This window comes from Anser brachyrhynchus (assembly GCF_964034855.1).
Source record: "Anser brachyrhynchus genome assembly, chromosome: 6".
NCBI classification, from domain to species: domain Eukaryota; kingdom Metazoa; phylum Chordata; class Aves; order Anseriformes; family Anatidae; genus Anser; species Anser brachyrhynchus.
The window spans coordinates 34,674,216-34,686,699 of NC_137700.1; the positions used below are offsets into that span (position 1 = coordinate 34,674,216).

General features: G+C 44.0%; 1 protein-coding gene across 2 annotated transcripts in view; it reads left to right on the top strand.

The window, feature by feature from the left end:
• The window catches only part of SHOC2 (SHOC2 leucine rich repeat scaffold protein), a 66,888-nt gene that overhangs the window by 18,811 nt on the left and 35,593 nt on the right, over window positions 1–12,484 (top strand). For both annotated transcript variants that reach the window (XM_080597397.1, XM_080597398.1), the window contains exon 2: window positions 7,386–8,324. In XM_080597397.1, the coding sequence (XP_080453523.1) occupies window positions 7,622–8,324 (703 nt within the window). In that variant the 5' untranslated portion in view covers window positions 7,386–7,621. The remainder of the gene's footprint in view (window positions 1–7,385; window positions 8,325–12,484) is intronic.

Genomic DNA, 12,484 nt, shown 5'->3' on the forward strand with positions numbered 1-12,484 from the left:
GTGGCTTGTCCCTGTTTCTGTGAGATCAACGTAACGCTAGGAGAGAATCTCTTACTCCGTTGTTGCTTTGTGTGTTTACTTTCTCTCCTGCCCGTCATTCTTGTTTTGTCTCCTGCTTGGTTGGTTTGTTCTGAGATGTTGCTTTTATTGCTCAGAGGAGATGACGGATAAAAGAAAAACACTTGATGCTGGCTTAGAGCTTGCACCACCACCTCTGCTGAGACCAGTGACGTTCTCTGGGGAGTTTGTGACAGAGCAGTGAGAGACAGGCTGCATCCTTTGTTCCCAGGAATTGTGCAGAGACCCAAAATGGGCCCTTCTCTGTGCTGTGTGCTGGTCATAAGGAAGTTTCTTGTGGTGGAAAGTAAGATTTTGCTGCAGCAGGACGGTCTGTCATCAAAAGAGGGTAACGGGTAGATTCTGCCACGTGCTTGTGTGGAAGGCGGTGTATCGCTGCAGATGCACAATTTGTACAGCCACGAAATAAAATAGCGTACAGGTCAAGGAGATGCTGGTTTTTGCTTCTTCGTAACTGCATCCCAGTCCTAGTCTCTGTTAATTTAATTCATTCTGGTTTTGTTCTTGGATTTCCCTAGGGCCATGTCCATTTTGGATAACCCCTTGTTAGGCATGTCTAGTTATCAGGACGTATACTGAGACAAGGAAATTTGCTTTACGGAGCAGGTTACAATTTTCCAATCCCACGTGTTACGCGGCATTGGGCTGCCTGCTGATCCCACGAGCTCCCATGCAAACAGAGAGATGCAGCCCGAGAGGTGCGTGCTGGGGGGCCACACATGCAGAAACTCCCTCGTCACAGTTGGAAATAGGCTGCCTCAGGGAGTCAGCAAGATGCTTTGTACTCGCTCTTAGAGTCTCTTTCTACAGACACATGAAGTGGTGTAACTTGGCCAAGAACTAGGGCTGGTTTTCTTTCTGTGAAGGAGAAAAAGAGCAAATGCTTCATGAAGATGATGTTGGAGCATACAGCATGAATCACAGTATTCTATATGTGTTTGTATTTGCTAGGTGTGCTCAAAGGCAGGCCACAAAAGGTTATTTTTACCACCCAGGAACTTGGGGTTCCTAGGTGACTCTGTCTGCTAGCATGTGACCTTTTTGTCGTGATGGATCTGGACTTTGGTGTGTGACATGGCAGCGTGCTGGAGAACCCGCAGAGATCAGGGGATGAAAGATGAATTCAAAGGCTTTGTAGGGGACGGGAACACCTGCCTGCCTGTGTCTTTGCTGCAAAATTGAGGGCTGTGTAGGAATCTGGAAAGGGATGTCCTGGAGGTTGTGCCTGGTTCTTGAAGTTCAAGGTGCTCAGCATCCGAACACCTGGTGAAGCTGACTTGCTCATAGTGGCGCAAGCTGTAAACGCACATAGATTTGTAATTATATGTTTACAGTTACAAATTTGTCTCCAGGTTGAAGAAACCCCAAGTAAAACATAAGCAAGCCTTCAAAAAATGGCCCAGTTGTTGGCCCTGCCCTGTTGTGAAGGCTGTGCTGTCGCTCCCTGCACCTCCAGGCTCTGTTGGGATGCCAGATCAGGTCGTGCTCGGCCCTTCTGCAGCTAGCAGGCAGCGCGGTCTTGGCTGCGGTCCTCTGGCAGATGAAGATATCCTAAAGGGCTTAGCGGGCTGTCAGGCTCCATGCCCGCTCACTTACCCAGCGCCGCAGCACGCAGGCTGCTCCCTCCGTGCGGGAGGGGATTAGGGGGGAGTGGGGCCACGGGCAGATGCACTGAAATCAGGCGAGATGGGCGCTCTGCAAACTACCATCTGCTGGCTGTTCGTCTGCGGGACCGAGATGAATTTAATGGCTTGCCTTCTCAACAGAGCAAGCCAGCCGTCCAGTTGGCATGAACCCCGTGGCAGCGTTACGCCGCCGCTCACAGCCCTGAGCTCCGAGCTGGAGGAGATTTCTGCCCAAAGAAGGAAAACACGAAGTGTCTGGCCGGCGTGTCCCGGGAGCATTCCTTTTGTCGGATGGATCAGGCTACTTTTGTGATCTATGGCTACGTGATGGCTAGCCGTTCTCCTGCTGTCTGCGAGCCTCAGCGTGAGGTTTTGTGTTTGAAGGAGGAACGCGACCGCTCGGTGACTGAGTCAGCGCTCTGCTCCCGGCTGGGCTGCTGGTGGCTGCAGCAGCAGGAGCTCGGCTGCGCTCACACTGATGAAAACTCTGTTAGGTCAGATGGTTGAAGCTAGTAAATTGTAGGAGAGAATTTGCTTTGTTTGCAAGTGACTGCCTGGCTTCAGCTTTTGGGGTTTTGAAATGAAAGTAGTGACCATCACTTTTTGCATTTGTGGTATTGAGAACGGAAGGTCTTTGGCTAAACTTTAAGTTTCAGCCGTTGCTTGTTTGTGCGGTAGTGCACTATGTAATGTTTTTGAGATATCCCACACTATTCTAAGTCAAAGGTAAGCACTTTTAAGAGGTAACTTTCTCAAACTTGTTTGTATGTGCGCAGGTGTTGCTGCAATTCCTAGATAGTATTTGAACTCTGCCTCGCTGTTAAAAGCCACTCAGGTCTGACCAAGAATTTCCTCGATCAGAGTTGCTGCCTCAAAACACTTTATTATTATTATTATTATTATTACTGTGTAGTGGAATCACTGTTTGCTTACTCTGGAGTGTCAGTGTGAGCTGATTCCTTATTTCTTTGGCGTGGTTAATGCTCAGTGATCCTCACCTGTGATTTGGGTTGGAAAGCCCAGGCCATGCTCTGTGCCTCTGGGTTAAGTCCAGCACAACTGGAATAAAGAAAAAAAATAATTTCTCTTCCCTAAGATAAAACTATACATGTAATAAGGGATTTTCGGTTTAAACGCAGGCCTTTAGGCCTCCTGCTACATTATGAAATAAGCAAAATCACATTTGATTTGGGTGTAGTGTATTAGGCTTTAGTGAATATAACGCCTTAAATTTTTATTGTTCTGGGTGTGTGATATGTCTGTGATTTGAAGCGCCTGTTTTGTCTGCTGAAACACGTAGTGGGAAGCAGCAGTGTTTCAGCGGCGCTGCAAAGTGACCGTTGTGTACGGTAACATGCCGCCGTGCTGCCCCTTGGCAGAAAGGGCTGCCGCTGCTTCGCCTCCTCACCTGAGAGAGAGGAGACACTTCAGCAGCGGGGAAACACTTCTTTCACTTAAAGACATCTTCAGGCTGCCTGGGTGAACCCAGAGGAAACTCAGCTACCTGTGAGTCAGAGCCTGGTGCATCCCCCGAGAGCTGAGGGGCTGGCACGGGTCTGGACGCTCCGGGCTGGAAGCAGCAGCACAGAGTGGGGTCTCGCTGTGGGGTCTCACTGAGGGGCCTTGCTGCAGCTCCCAGCGGGGAGCTTCGGCCCATCCCGTGGGCCTCTGGGTCCGGGTCATCCCGGAAGAAAACCCGTTGGAGGTCCTCAGAGCCTAAGGAGTCGTGTAGAAGTCTGTTGGGAGCATTTGAGAACAGAATTTTACCTTTAAATGCCTCATTAAACACAGAAATTATCTGGTTCACTTAACAGTAGCAGTAGCAGGTAGGAGACAGTTAAATTTTTTCACCCAGCTGCTGTTCGCGGAAGGCTGTGAGTCCTGTATCTCAGGACAAGATTTTATTAGATAATGACCTGCGAGCACCAGTATTTATTTGCCGAGTTGCAGCTCGTTGGTTTAGTAGTATTCCTGGAATTAGAAACATTGCTGTTCTTACGTTACCGCGTTTTTTTATAAAGCTCTTATTGCACGAATGTTTTGGGTTCTGTTCCTCAAAGCAGCTGAAATCTCTTTCCAATTACTTGGGCACTTTACTGAGGTTTCCAGCGTGCACGACGTGGGTGTGGACCCTGTCAGGCGGCTCAGAAAGGTGGTACAGCTTAGGCTGAAATTGTTTCTGAAGCTTTGTCAGTTACAGCTGTCAGGAGAACAGCCCAGGTGTATTGATCTGCTTGCCAGACATAAGGAAGAGCAAATCAAAATTCTGATGCTGGTTATTTATAACTATTTACAAGTATTTTTACGTAAAATATATATATATATTTGGAACAGGAAAGGGGTTATATTCCTTAGCTTCTCTAAAAATTGTATTTTCCTTCATACGCTGCACCAAGCAGGAGCTCCAAGCTCCATTTCCCAAGATCTCCAGCACATGGTTAAATGTTTTTATGTCAATTAATATTGCCAGGAAGTCAGTCTGAACAGCATTGGAAAATGGAAGTAGTTGGCAGAACTGGCTAATTTCACTGAATTTCCTTTTGCTAAAAATATCTCTAAAAGAAGCTCTCCTTTTGAAATACAATGAGTGCTTGTTGGGCTCTAGTGTAGAGATGGTGACTCTTGTCCTTTAATGAAAAGGGCTTGAAAAATATGAATAACCTTTTGAAAAATATTCGGCTTCCTCTGTGCTAGATGAAGTTATGCTCGTGTCCTTCAGAAGTTTGGGTATCTGCTGAACTTTATCTGCGAGTAACCCTGTTAGCCTGAGTGATCCGCAACAGCAGTGAAATTTCTGTAGAGATGCTTACGTGAGGCTGAGCATTTCAGTTGTGGAAGTGCTGGCTTGATTGAGCAGAGTTGCTGTGTCAAGTTTTGGGACGGTCGGACTGCAGAATTCCTCACGGGAAGCTTTTTATTTTCCTTCCTAGAAGCGCTAGTTCTGGTCATTGTATGGACTAGAGAACTATTTGGTTTGGAAGGAGAGACTAAACCTTCTCAGACTATTTTGAATGTGTTTTGTGGTCTCAGGCAGTAATTAAAATCCTCAGTACAGGGATAAGAGACAGGTGCAGTACATTTATTCGCTGGCCTTTTGTCACTGTGGACAAGGTGTATGTTTTGAAGCCCTGCTGCGCTCTGAGCTCTGCCCTTGTTTCTGTGCGTTAGAGAGCTGCCTCTGCCTGCTGCTTGCTTGCAAGCTGACTGCCTCCTAACACCCTTAACGTTGAGGAAGGGTTGAAATACCTGGTAGTGACACTTTGTATTGATCTGATTTTAATCCTCATTTTTCAGTTTTTATCCTTTCGTACAGGCGAAAATTTATTTTTTGTCCCTCACTGTCAAATGAAACGTTAAACTGGCACGCTGTAACGGGGAGCGCCTCCCACCCACTTTGTTTTTTCAGATTGCAAGTCATCGCTGGTGAAGGCAGTGAAATGCACGCAGCTTGCTTGGAGCATTTGCCCTCCTGAGCTCCTTTCACCAGCGCTGGTCTCCCACCGGCTTTCCTTTCTGAGTCTCCTTCAAAACCTGCTTCTGCAGTGCCTTTAAGACATTAACCAAGTCTCTCTTGTCAAGGCTTAAATTTGACTGAATTGAAATCTCACCAGAGCAGCAGCCTTTTTTGTGGGGGGCAAGAGGGGCACTTTAGGGGCTGGCTCTGTAATAATATTCTCAGTATTACCAGGATTTAGAACCTGGCTGTGTTAGTACTGGATTCTGCTTGCCACCTTTAGTAGTGTAAACCAGCTGACAGACATTTGAGGCTCTTACCCTTTAGTCAGCTGCGTTTTTGCATGTGGAGTCATTGCATTTCCTACTGCTGGAGGTTTGCAAGCATGTAGATTACACAGTGCCGAGAACAAGTTTTAAAATAGAACGTGGTGAGGTTGGTAATCTTGAGATTAGGGCAGGTTAATGGATGCTGTAAAAGCTGGGCGTAAAATCTTAATCATACAATAAGGAACTAGCTTGTGCTGCTTTGGAAATCTCTGTTGGTGAGAATGTCAAAATTAAAAGCTGCTGCTCTCAAGCTGCCGTAGTCCTTTACAACAGAGCGCTCCGGCACGCGGTGACTGGAGGCAGTAGGGTTTCGGTACGTGTTCAGGAGCACAGGCTTTGTGATGCTGCAGCAGGAATGGATCAGGGCGGAGGGCTGCAGGCTGCCTCCTGGGGAGGGTTCTTGTGAGCCCTGGCAGTAAACAGCCCGATTTGCTGCAGAGGTGAAATGTCTTGCCCCCCTTACCCTGTCCCTAAATAGATTTTTTTTATTAGTTTCTTTTTTTATGTGAAGGAATACCTTGAGCAAAGTGTGCTCCTGTGTTCTTTGAGCACATGTTTATACTTGAAGGTAAGCAAACACAGTGTAACCGTGCAATTAAAAATAGCTGCTGAGGCTTTGCTACAAGTTTCTTGTAGTTCTAGTTCTTGATGATGGTTCAAGCATGCAAAATATTACTTAATTGATTTTGATAATCAGCTTTATGAACTGGGGCAGAAGATGGAGTGTCATGAAAGAGAAGGTTCCTGCGGTGGTTTTAAGGAGGCTTCAACAGCTCTCATGGCTGGGAAAAGCAAGGTGCTCTTCTGAAAAGCAAAGCTCTCCTTGTCAATGAGTGCTGCCCAGCACGGGAAGGTTGGCTTTAGGTTAGGGCTAGGTGGACTAACATGGGAACATGAAATTGTTGTTGCAACTGATTCTCTCTGTTTCTTTTCTTCCGTGAAGATAACTTGAAAAACCTCTTCAGGGTATTCAGAATCGTGAAGTTCTTGGTTGTGTCCTGTGTTTTGAATTGAAACGTGAATTGCACCGCTTCCTATGATGCGTGATGATTTTGTGAAAATGTAAAAGGGACTCTGTAGGTTTCAGACGTTTGTTCAGTTATTAGGCTGCATTATATTCACTGGGGGGATAGTCAAGATATTTTTCAAAGATGTTATATCCTGTGTTTATGAACAACTCCTTCCTAATCTTGCTTGTCTGGAAGCATAATGTGCCGTGTTCCTTCAGAACTTTCAGTTGACTTTTCATTTGGTTTATTCTTTAATGAACTTCTTCAAATAGTTAAGAATCTTTCCGTTTGCGTCTTCGAGGTATATGCGCCTGGTGACAGCATGCTGTTTCGTGTTAAAAGCAGAGACCTGTGGTTCAGAACGGGTCAGGAGGGAGATCTCAAAGCGAAGTGTTCGTGTTACAGCGCCATGTTAAATTTCACTGTAGATCGAATTGAGGCTCTCTCGTGTTGAAAGAATAAACCTGCATAAGTTTGTTTGAAGAGACAGGCACTTAAGATTAAAGCAGACCTTTGTTGACTGATTGGGCACGGAGGGGAGAGAATATTCATGCTGGTGACCAGGGTGTTATGCTCAGCTCTAGCTGTGACATCAGGTGGCAGCTCGTGACTCAAATGGAGAACTGAAGGCAGTGTTACGCTTAAGAGTTGTACTTTTCTTTCCTCGTGTGTACTAATTACCACAGCTCTTCTACTGCAGTGGGTCTTTTGAGCAGTAAGTGTAGTATTTTGTGTTAACAAGGGGTTTTTCATTGGTGTTTGAAGAGAAGGACAAATCATTAACCTGAGTGAGTGAGTGCTGGCTGGAAGTAGAAACATTCAAGGTTTAACTGGAAGGGAGGTTTTGTATTTACACTAACTTTGGCTTCTTTTCTCTCCTGTGTTACAGAAATACTAATACGGAGTGCTTGACCTTCTAATCCCTAACAGCTGAATCTCCTGAGACCAGGATTGGGAAAGAGTGCCTTCAGAACCAATATGTAGCAAATGGGTATCGCACCTCCGAAGCTCCTCCCTTGGTTCAACACGTACATGTTTTAAGGATCCTTGTAGCCTCAGCAGCGAGTTGTTCTTGTTAACTTCAGAAACGGATTTCATGTGGTGCTTGCTAAACATTGAGTCACCATGAGTAGTAACCTGGGAAAAGAAAAGGACTGTAAAGAGAAGGATCCAAAAGTCCCGTCGTCAAAAGAAAGGGAGAAGGAGGCCAAAGCCTCTGGAGGATTTGGGAAAGACAGCAAAGAGAAGGAGCCTAAGACCAAAGGGAAAGATGCCAAAGACGGAAAGAAAGACTCCAGTAGCACGCAGCCTGGGGTAGCTTTTTCAGTGGACAATACGATAAAAAGACCTAATCCAGCCACAGGTACCCGCAAAAAATCCAGCAATGCTGAAGTGATCAAAGAGCTAAATAAATGCCGGGAAGAGAATTCAATGCGCTTGGACTTGTCCAAGAGGTCTATACACATGCTTCCATCCGCTATCAAAGAGTTAACGCAGTTAACAGAACTTTATTTATACAGTAACAAACTGCAGTCTCTACCAGCAGAGGTGGGCTGTCTTGTGAACCTGATGACACTGGCCCTGAGTGAAAACTCACTCACCAGTTTGCCCGACTCTCTGGATAACTTGAAGAAACTGCGCATGCTTGACCTGCGGCATAACAAACTGCGAGAGATCCCGTCGGTGGTGTACAGGCTAAGCTCTCTCGCCACTCTTTACCTACGCTTTAATCGTATAACTACTGTGGAAAAGGATATCAAAAACTTGTCAAAACTCACCATGCTTAGCATACGAGAGAACAAAATCAAGCAACTACCTGCTGAAATTGGTAAGCGATCGCACTGATTAAGGGCTTAATTCAATGCTTAAGTTAATTTTGCAATTCAGTTATGTATATGTAAACTGCCACTTGTTCAGGTGCTCTGCTGCTTCTAAAATGTGCATACAGTTATGGTCTTGATCATACTGTTGCAATCTTAGCTTGTACAGAGAGTAACCAATACCCTAGATGTATATTTTTAAACAAAACAACACCCTTTTTTCTTCTTAATCCATCATCTTAAAACCAGCTATATCTTGTTTTCATCTTTGCCTTGTGCTTTCACATATTGTGTCTTTGGAGCCCAGATGGTTTAAAAGAAAAGATACAGGGGCACATCTTATTTTTGGATTTTTTTATAAATCATTTACGAACTGTTGCAAGTTATAAACACATTATGGGCATGTTACAGAGAGGTATGACCACAGCAGCAGAAGGTAGAAAAGGTAGCTACATGCTATTACCACGGGCAAGCTGCTGGATGCCCTAACAGCTGATAATGCAGGTTAATGATTCGTGAAAGCCTCTACCTTTTCTCAGTCATGAATATATTAATACATGGAATCCCAATATAAAGTGACCAAATGTTGTACGCACGGTTGATGATTCTTATGACTTTTTAATGAGTAATATTTGTTTTTCCAAGTGTTGTTACAAAAGTTTGAAAGATGGTTACGTGAAATGTTATAAAAGTGGCTTATTGATTTAAATAGTTTATTACAAAAAGTGTGGGGGAATGGCTGTATATCAGTAACTCCTAAGTTGTTCCCAGTACGTTCTGATTCATGGAAAACATCTCTTCATCAGACTGATCTCAAGCAGTGTTTCAGTAACTTATGTGCTTCATAAAAAGGAAGGTGTACCATAAGCTTTTTCTCTAGGTAGCTTCAGTTTTTAAAACACAAGCATAGCTTAGTGCTGTTAGGTGGAGGGGGAACAGAAACTTCTTCATGAATCGGAGAAAGTTGAAGCAGTTTCTTAAAGTGTGGGGAAAATCTTGTAGCAGTTCCTTACTCCTTGTAACACTGAGTAAGAATTCCTAAGCCCTGTGTTTATAAATGATGTGGCACTTTTTCCTGTCAATACACTTGTGCATTGGCTCAGTTAGGCACTACTGAAGTTGTCCCAATATTCACTAATTTTGCAAAGCTTGGGAAATGCTCATTTGGATCCCAAACTGATCTCTTTCAAGCCAGCAGTGTTTGTCTCCTTCATCACTTTGATATTTGAGATATATAAAGTAACGTGTGCTGGATAGCAAGAACTCCTGGGCACTTCCTAAATGCTGACATGCAGAAGGCTTCTGCTTCACCAGGGAGTGAAGAAATGTGATGAAGCTGTCTGCCGGCGGTGTCAGTCTTTGGCTCCCCGCAGGTGCTGTTGGAGTGGATTCTGTTAGAGCCACAGAAACTCATTTTTGGTAGGCAGAAATGGAACAGTGAATACGGTACGTTTTCCGATAAAATGATTTTTCAGTTGGCAACTAGCATCATAGCAGTCCTGGGAATTTCCCCTGGGAGAGCTAAGGAATGATAATTTTGACCGATTATTTGACACTTCAGTTTCAACCTAACGGCCCGGGTCTTTCACGAATCAAAGACCCATACTGAAACGTGCTGTGTGTTGCTACGGACGTCGAAGAAATTGTGACCGATTCAGTTGGCTGGGTTATGTTATGCGTTTGTCAGTACTTTACCTATGTCTGTTTTGTGGCTGTTATTAAATACGACCTAGCAAAGAGTCAGCCTCTGAAGTTCATCTGGGGATAGTTCTGCATATTTTTAAATTAATAGCAGTCTGTGAAGAAAAAGCTTTCTTGCAATGTTGCATTCCAGTGTTTGGTGTTGCCCTTTCCAAACGTTTAGTAGGTGTGTTTGATACTGCAGATATTGGTGCTGGTGGAGCTGCTTTGTTTCTCTGCTGTTTTGTTTGTGGAATCTCATGGTTAGGTTTCCACTAAAATACGTGGTTTCTCTACATACAAGTGTTCAAAGTAGTCTTGAAAGAGACCATGTGTAATAGTTGCATGGAGAAAATCAGTTACTCCTTTCATTTGCATTTCATTTTGCCTTTTTTTTTTTATTGTCTTGCTAGCGTACTGGCAGAGTTCTTGGTTCTTTATCAAACTCCAGCTTGAACACGAACCACTTTACTTCTCTCTGTGTATCCAGAAGTTAGTCGTGCCCATGTTTGTATTGCGGTAATGGTTCTGTTCCTTTCGTGGCTCAGCACCTTGCCGTGGAAGGCATTTTAGAAGCACAAGTGCAAGAAGACTCACTCCGATGAAGAATTTGGAAGGGCTATCACCACGTTTAACAGCAGACTTCATGCAAAGCACATTTCTCTGACTAGGTTGCCTGTACTTGAATCATTGGAAAAATGAGTTTAAAGGATTTTGAAGTTTAAGAAACACAAACTTCAACTGTCAAAACATACAAAACAGCTATTTGAAAATCTTTTTTTTCTAAGTAGTGAAAACAGACAAGACGGTTTCACTTCTGTAATTGATTTCTGTGTGCTGACTTTCACATCTCTTTGTTTTGGTACAAAGATGAAATGTTTGAGTTGGACACAGCTGAGAAATGAAACTGCTAAGAAGTGTATCTCTTACTTTCCAATGGAATTTCTCTGGTTCTTTAAACACTTGTTAGTTCTCTACATCTTGCATGCATGCTTCAAAAAAATACTAGTCTTTTTAAGCCCCAGAAATATTAATTTGTACATTTTGTAATACGGTTCCCAAATATTACATACAAAGCTGAACTTAATAGTAAACATTCTTGTATTATCGACTTGTAAATAACACAGAAATTTTTGGTGCTGCAAAGCAGGAAGTAAAATGAAGCCATTATCTTTTATAAAGCAATATCACGCGGAACATTACAAATTCTTTTTAAAAATACCCCATTGTTCTGAGGCCCAAGGCTCACATATCTGATGGTGAGCTAGTGTGCTCATTTGTAGGTCTAAAAACTCACAGATTATGTAACCTGCTGACTTGTCCGGCAAGGAAGAGTCTGGCAGCGCTTGGCTACAGCCTGTTCGTGTAGCTACCCTGGTATGCAAGTATGCGAAGAATCCTTGGTTTACGTTTGGTGGTAGACATGCTTACTAAAATCATTGCCCTGGACAAAAAAAAAATGCAAACCCCAGGCTTGAGGCGTGGGATGTTGCTGCTGTCCCGTAGCGAGGAGTCCCTTCACAGAGCTGGGGCTGACTGTGAAGTCTTACCCTGGCGCTGAAGAGTTCTGCTGGCTTTTGGTACCACTGACCACACGATATCAGTCCTGTGTAGTTATAAAAGGCTTCCCAGCTTTAGGGGCTTGCTGGTTTTAAATAAAGGGTTGCCTGATTTTGCAAGCAGTCATCCCATTTAATTACTTTTCTAGGAATCTTTAGTCTCCAGCCTTATTAAATACAATTTGTACTCCTTCTGCTCTCAATCAAAGAAATTGAAACTAGGTTCTGGAGCCTTAACGCTCTGATGTTTGAGATGTTTCTGCCAACAGCCGGTAAGTCTGTGAGCTGCTGGTTTCTGGGCTTGCGGTGTAGCGCTGGTTTTAGATGCAGCACTTTTCCTCTGTTGCTAATATTTGCTCCCCCATTGCATTTGCAGACACCAGTCATATCTTCTCCTAGCAATTACTCAGGTTTCAGTTTTAAGTCTTGCGTAACATCTCCATCCCTTCTGTCACCCCGCTGCCCATTTTCTATATTTTCTCTTGTTTTGGATGGAGAGCACGCTTGATTAGTTTGGGTGTGTGGTTCCAGGTCAGCATTTCCCTGTTTGTGCTGGAGGTAACTCACTGCATCTGGATCATACTGCAGCTTTTAGACTGTCACCATACAGATGCTTGTGTGGTCACCTCAGATACCTGCACTCTGCCTTCGCTGTTCTCCTCTGCCAGAAGACAGCCCTGAGATCCTAGGGTAAAAGTAGCATTTTAGTATAGCCTTAGTTTTTTACACTATTAAGTTTCATACAGTTTCTGTAATTCTTAGTTACCTGTTTCTTCCAGTGCCTTCAGGTTCTGAGAAGACCCTTTCTGACTAGTCTTTACTGAAGACACAAGAACAATGAGCTGATATTTAACTTTCAGTCCTTTTACATCCATAGCAAGTTGCTATCTTGACTTCTGCCACTTTGCCACCTGAGTTTCCTGGTTATT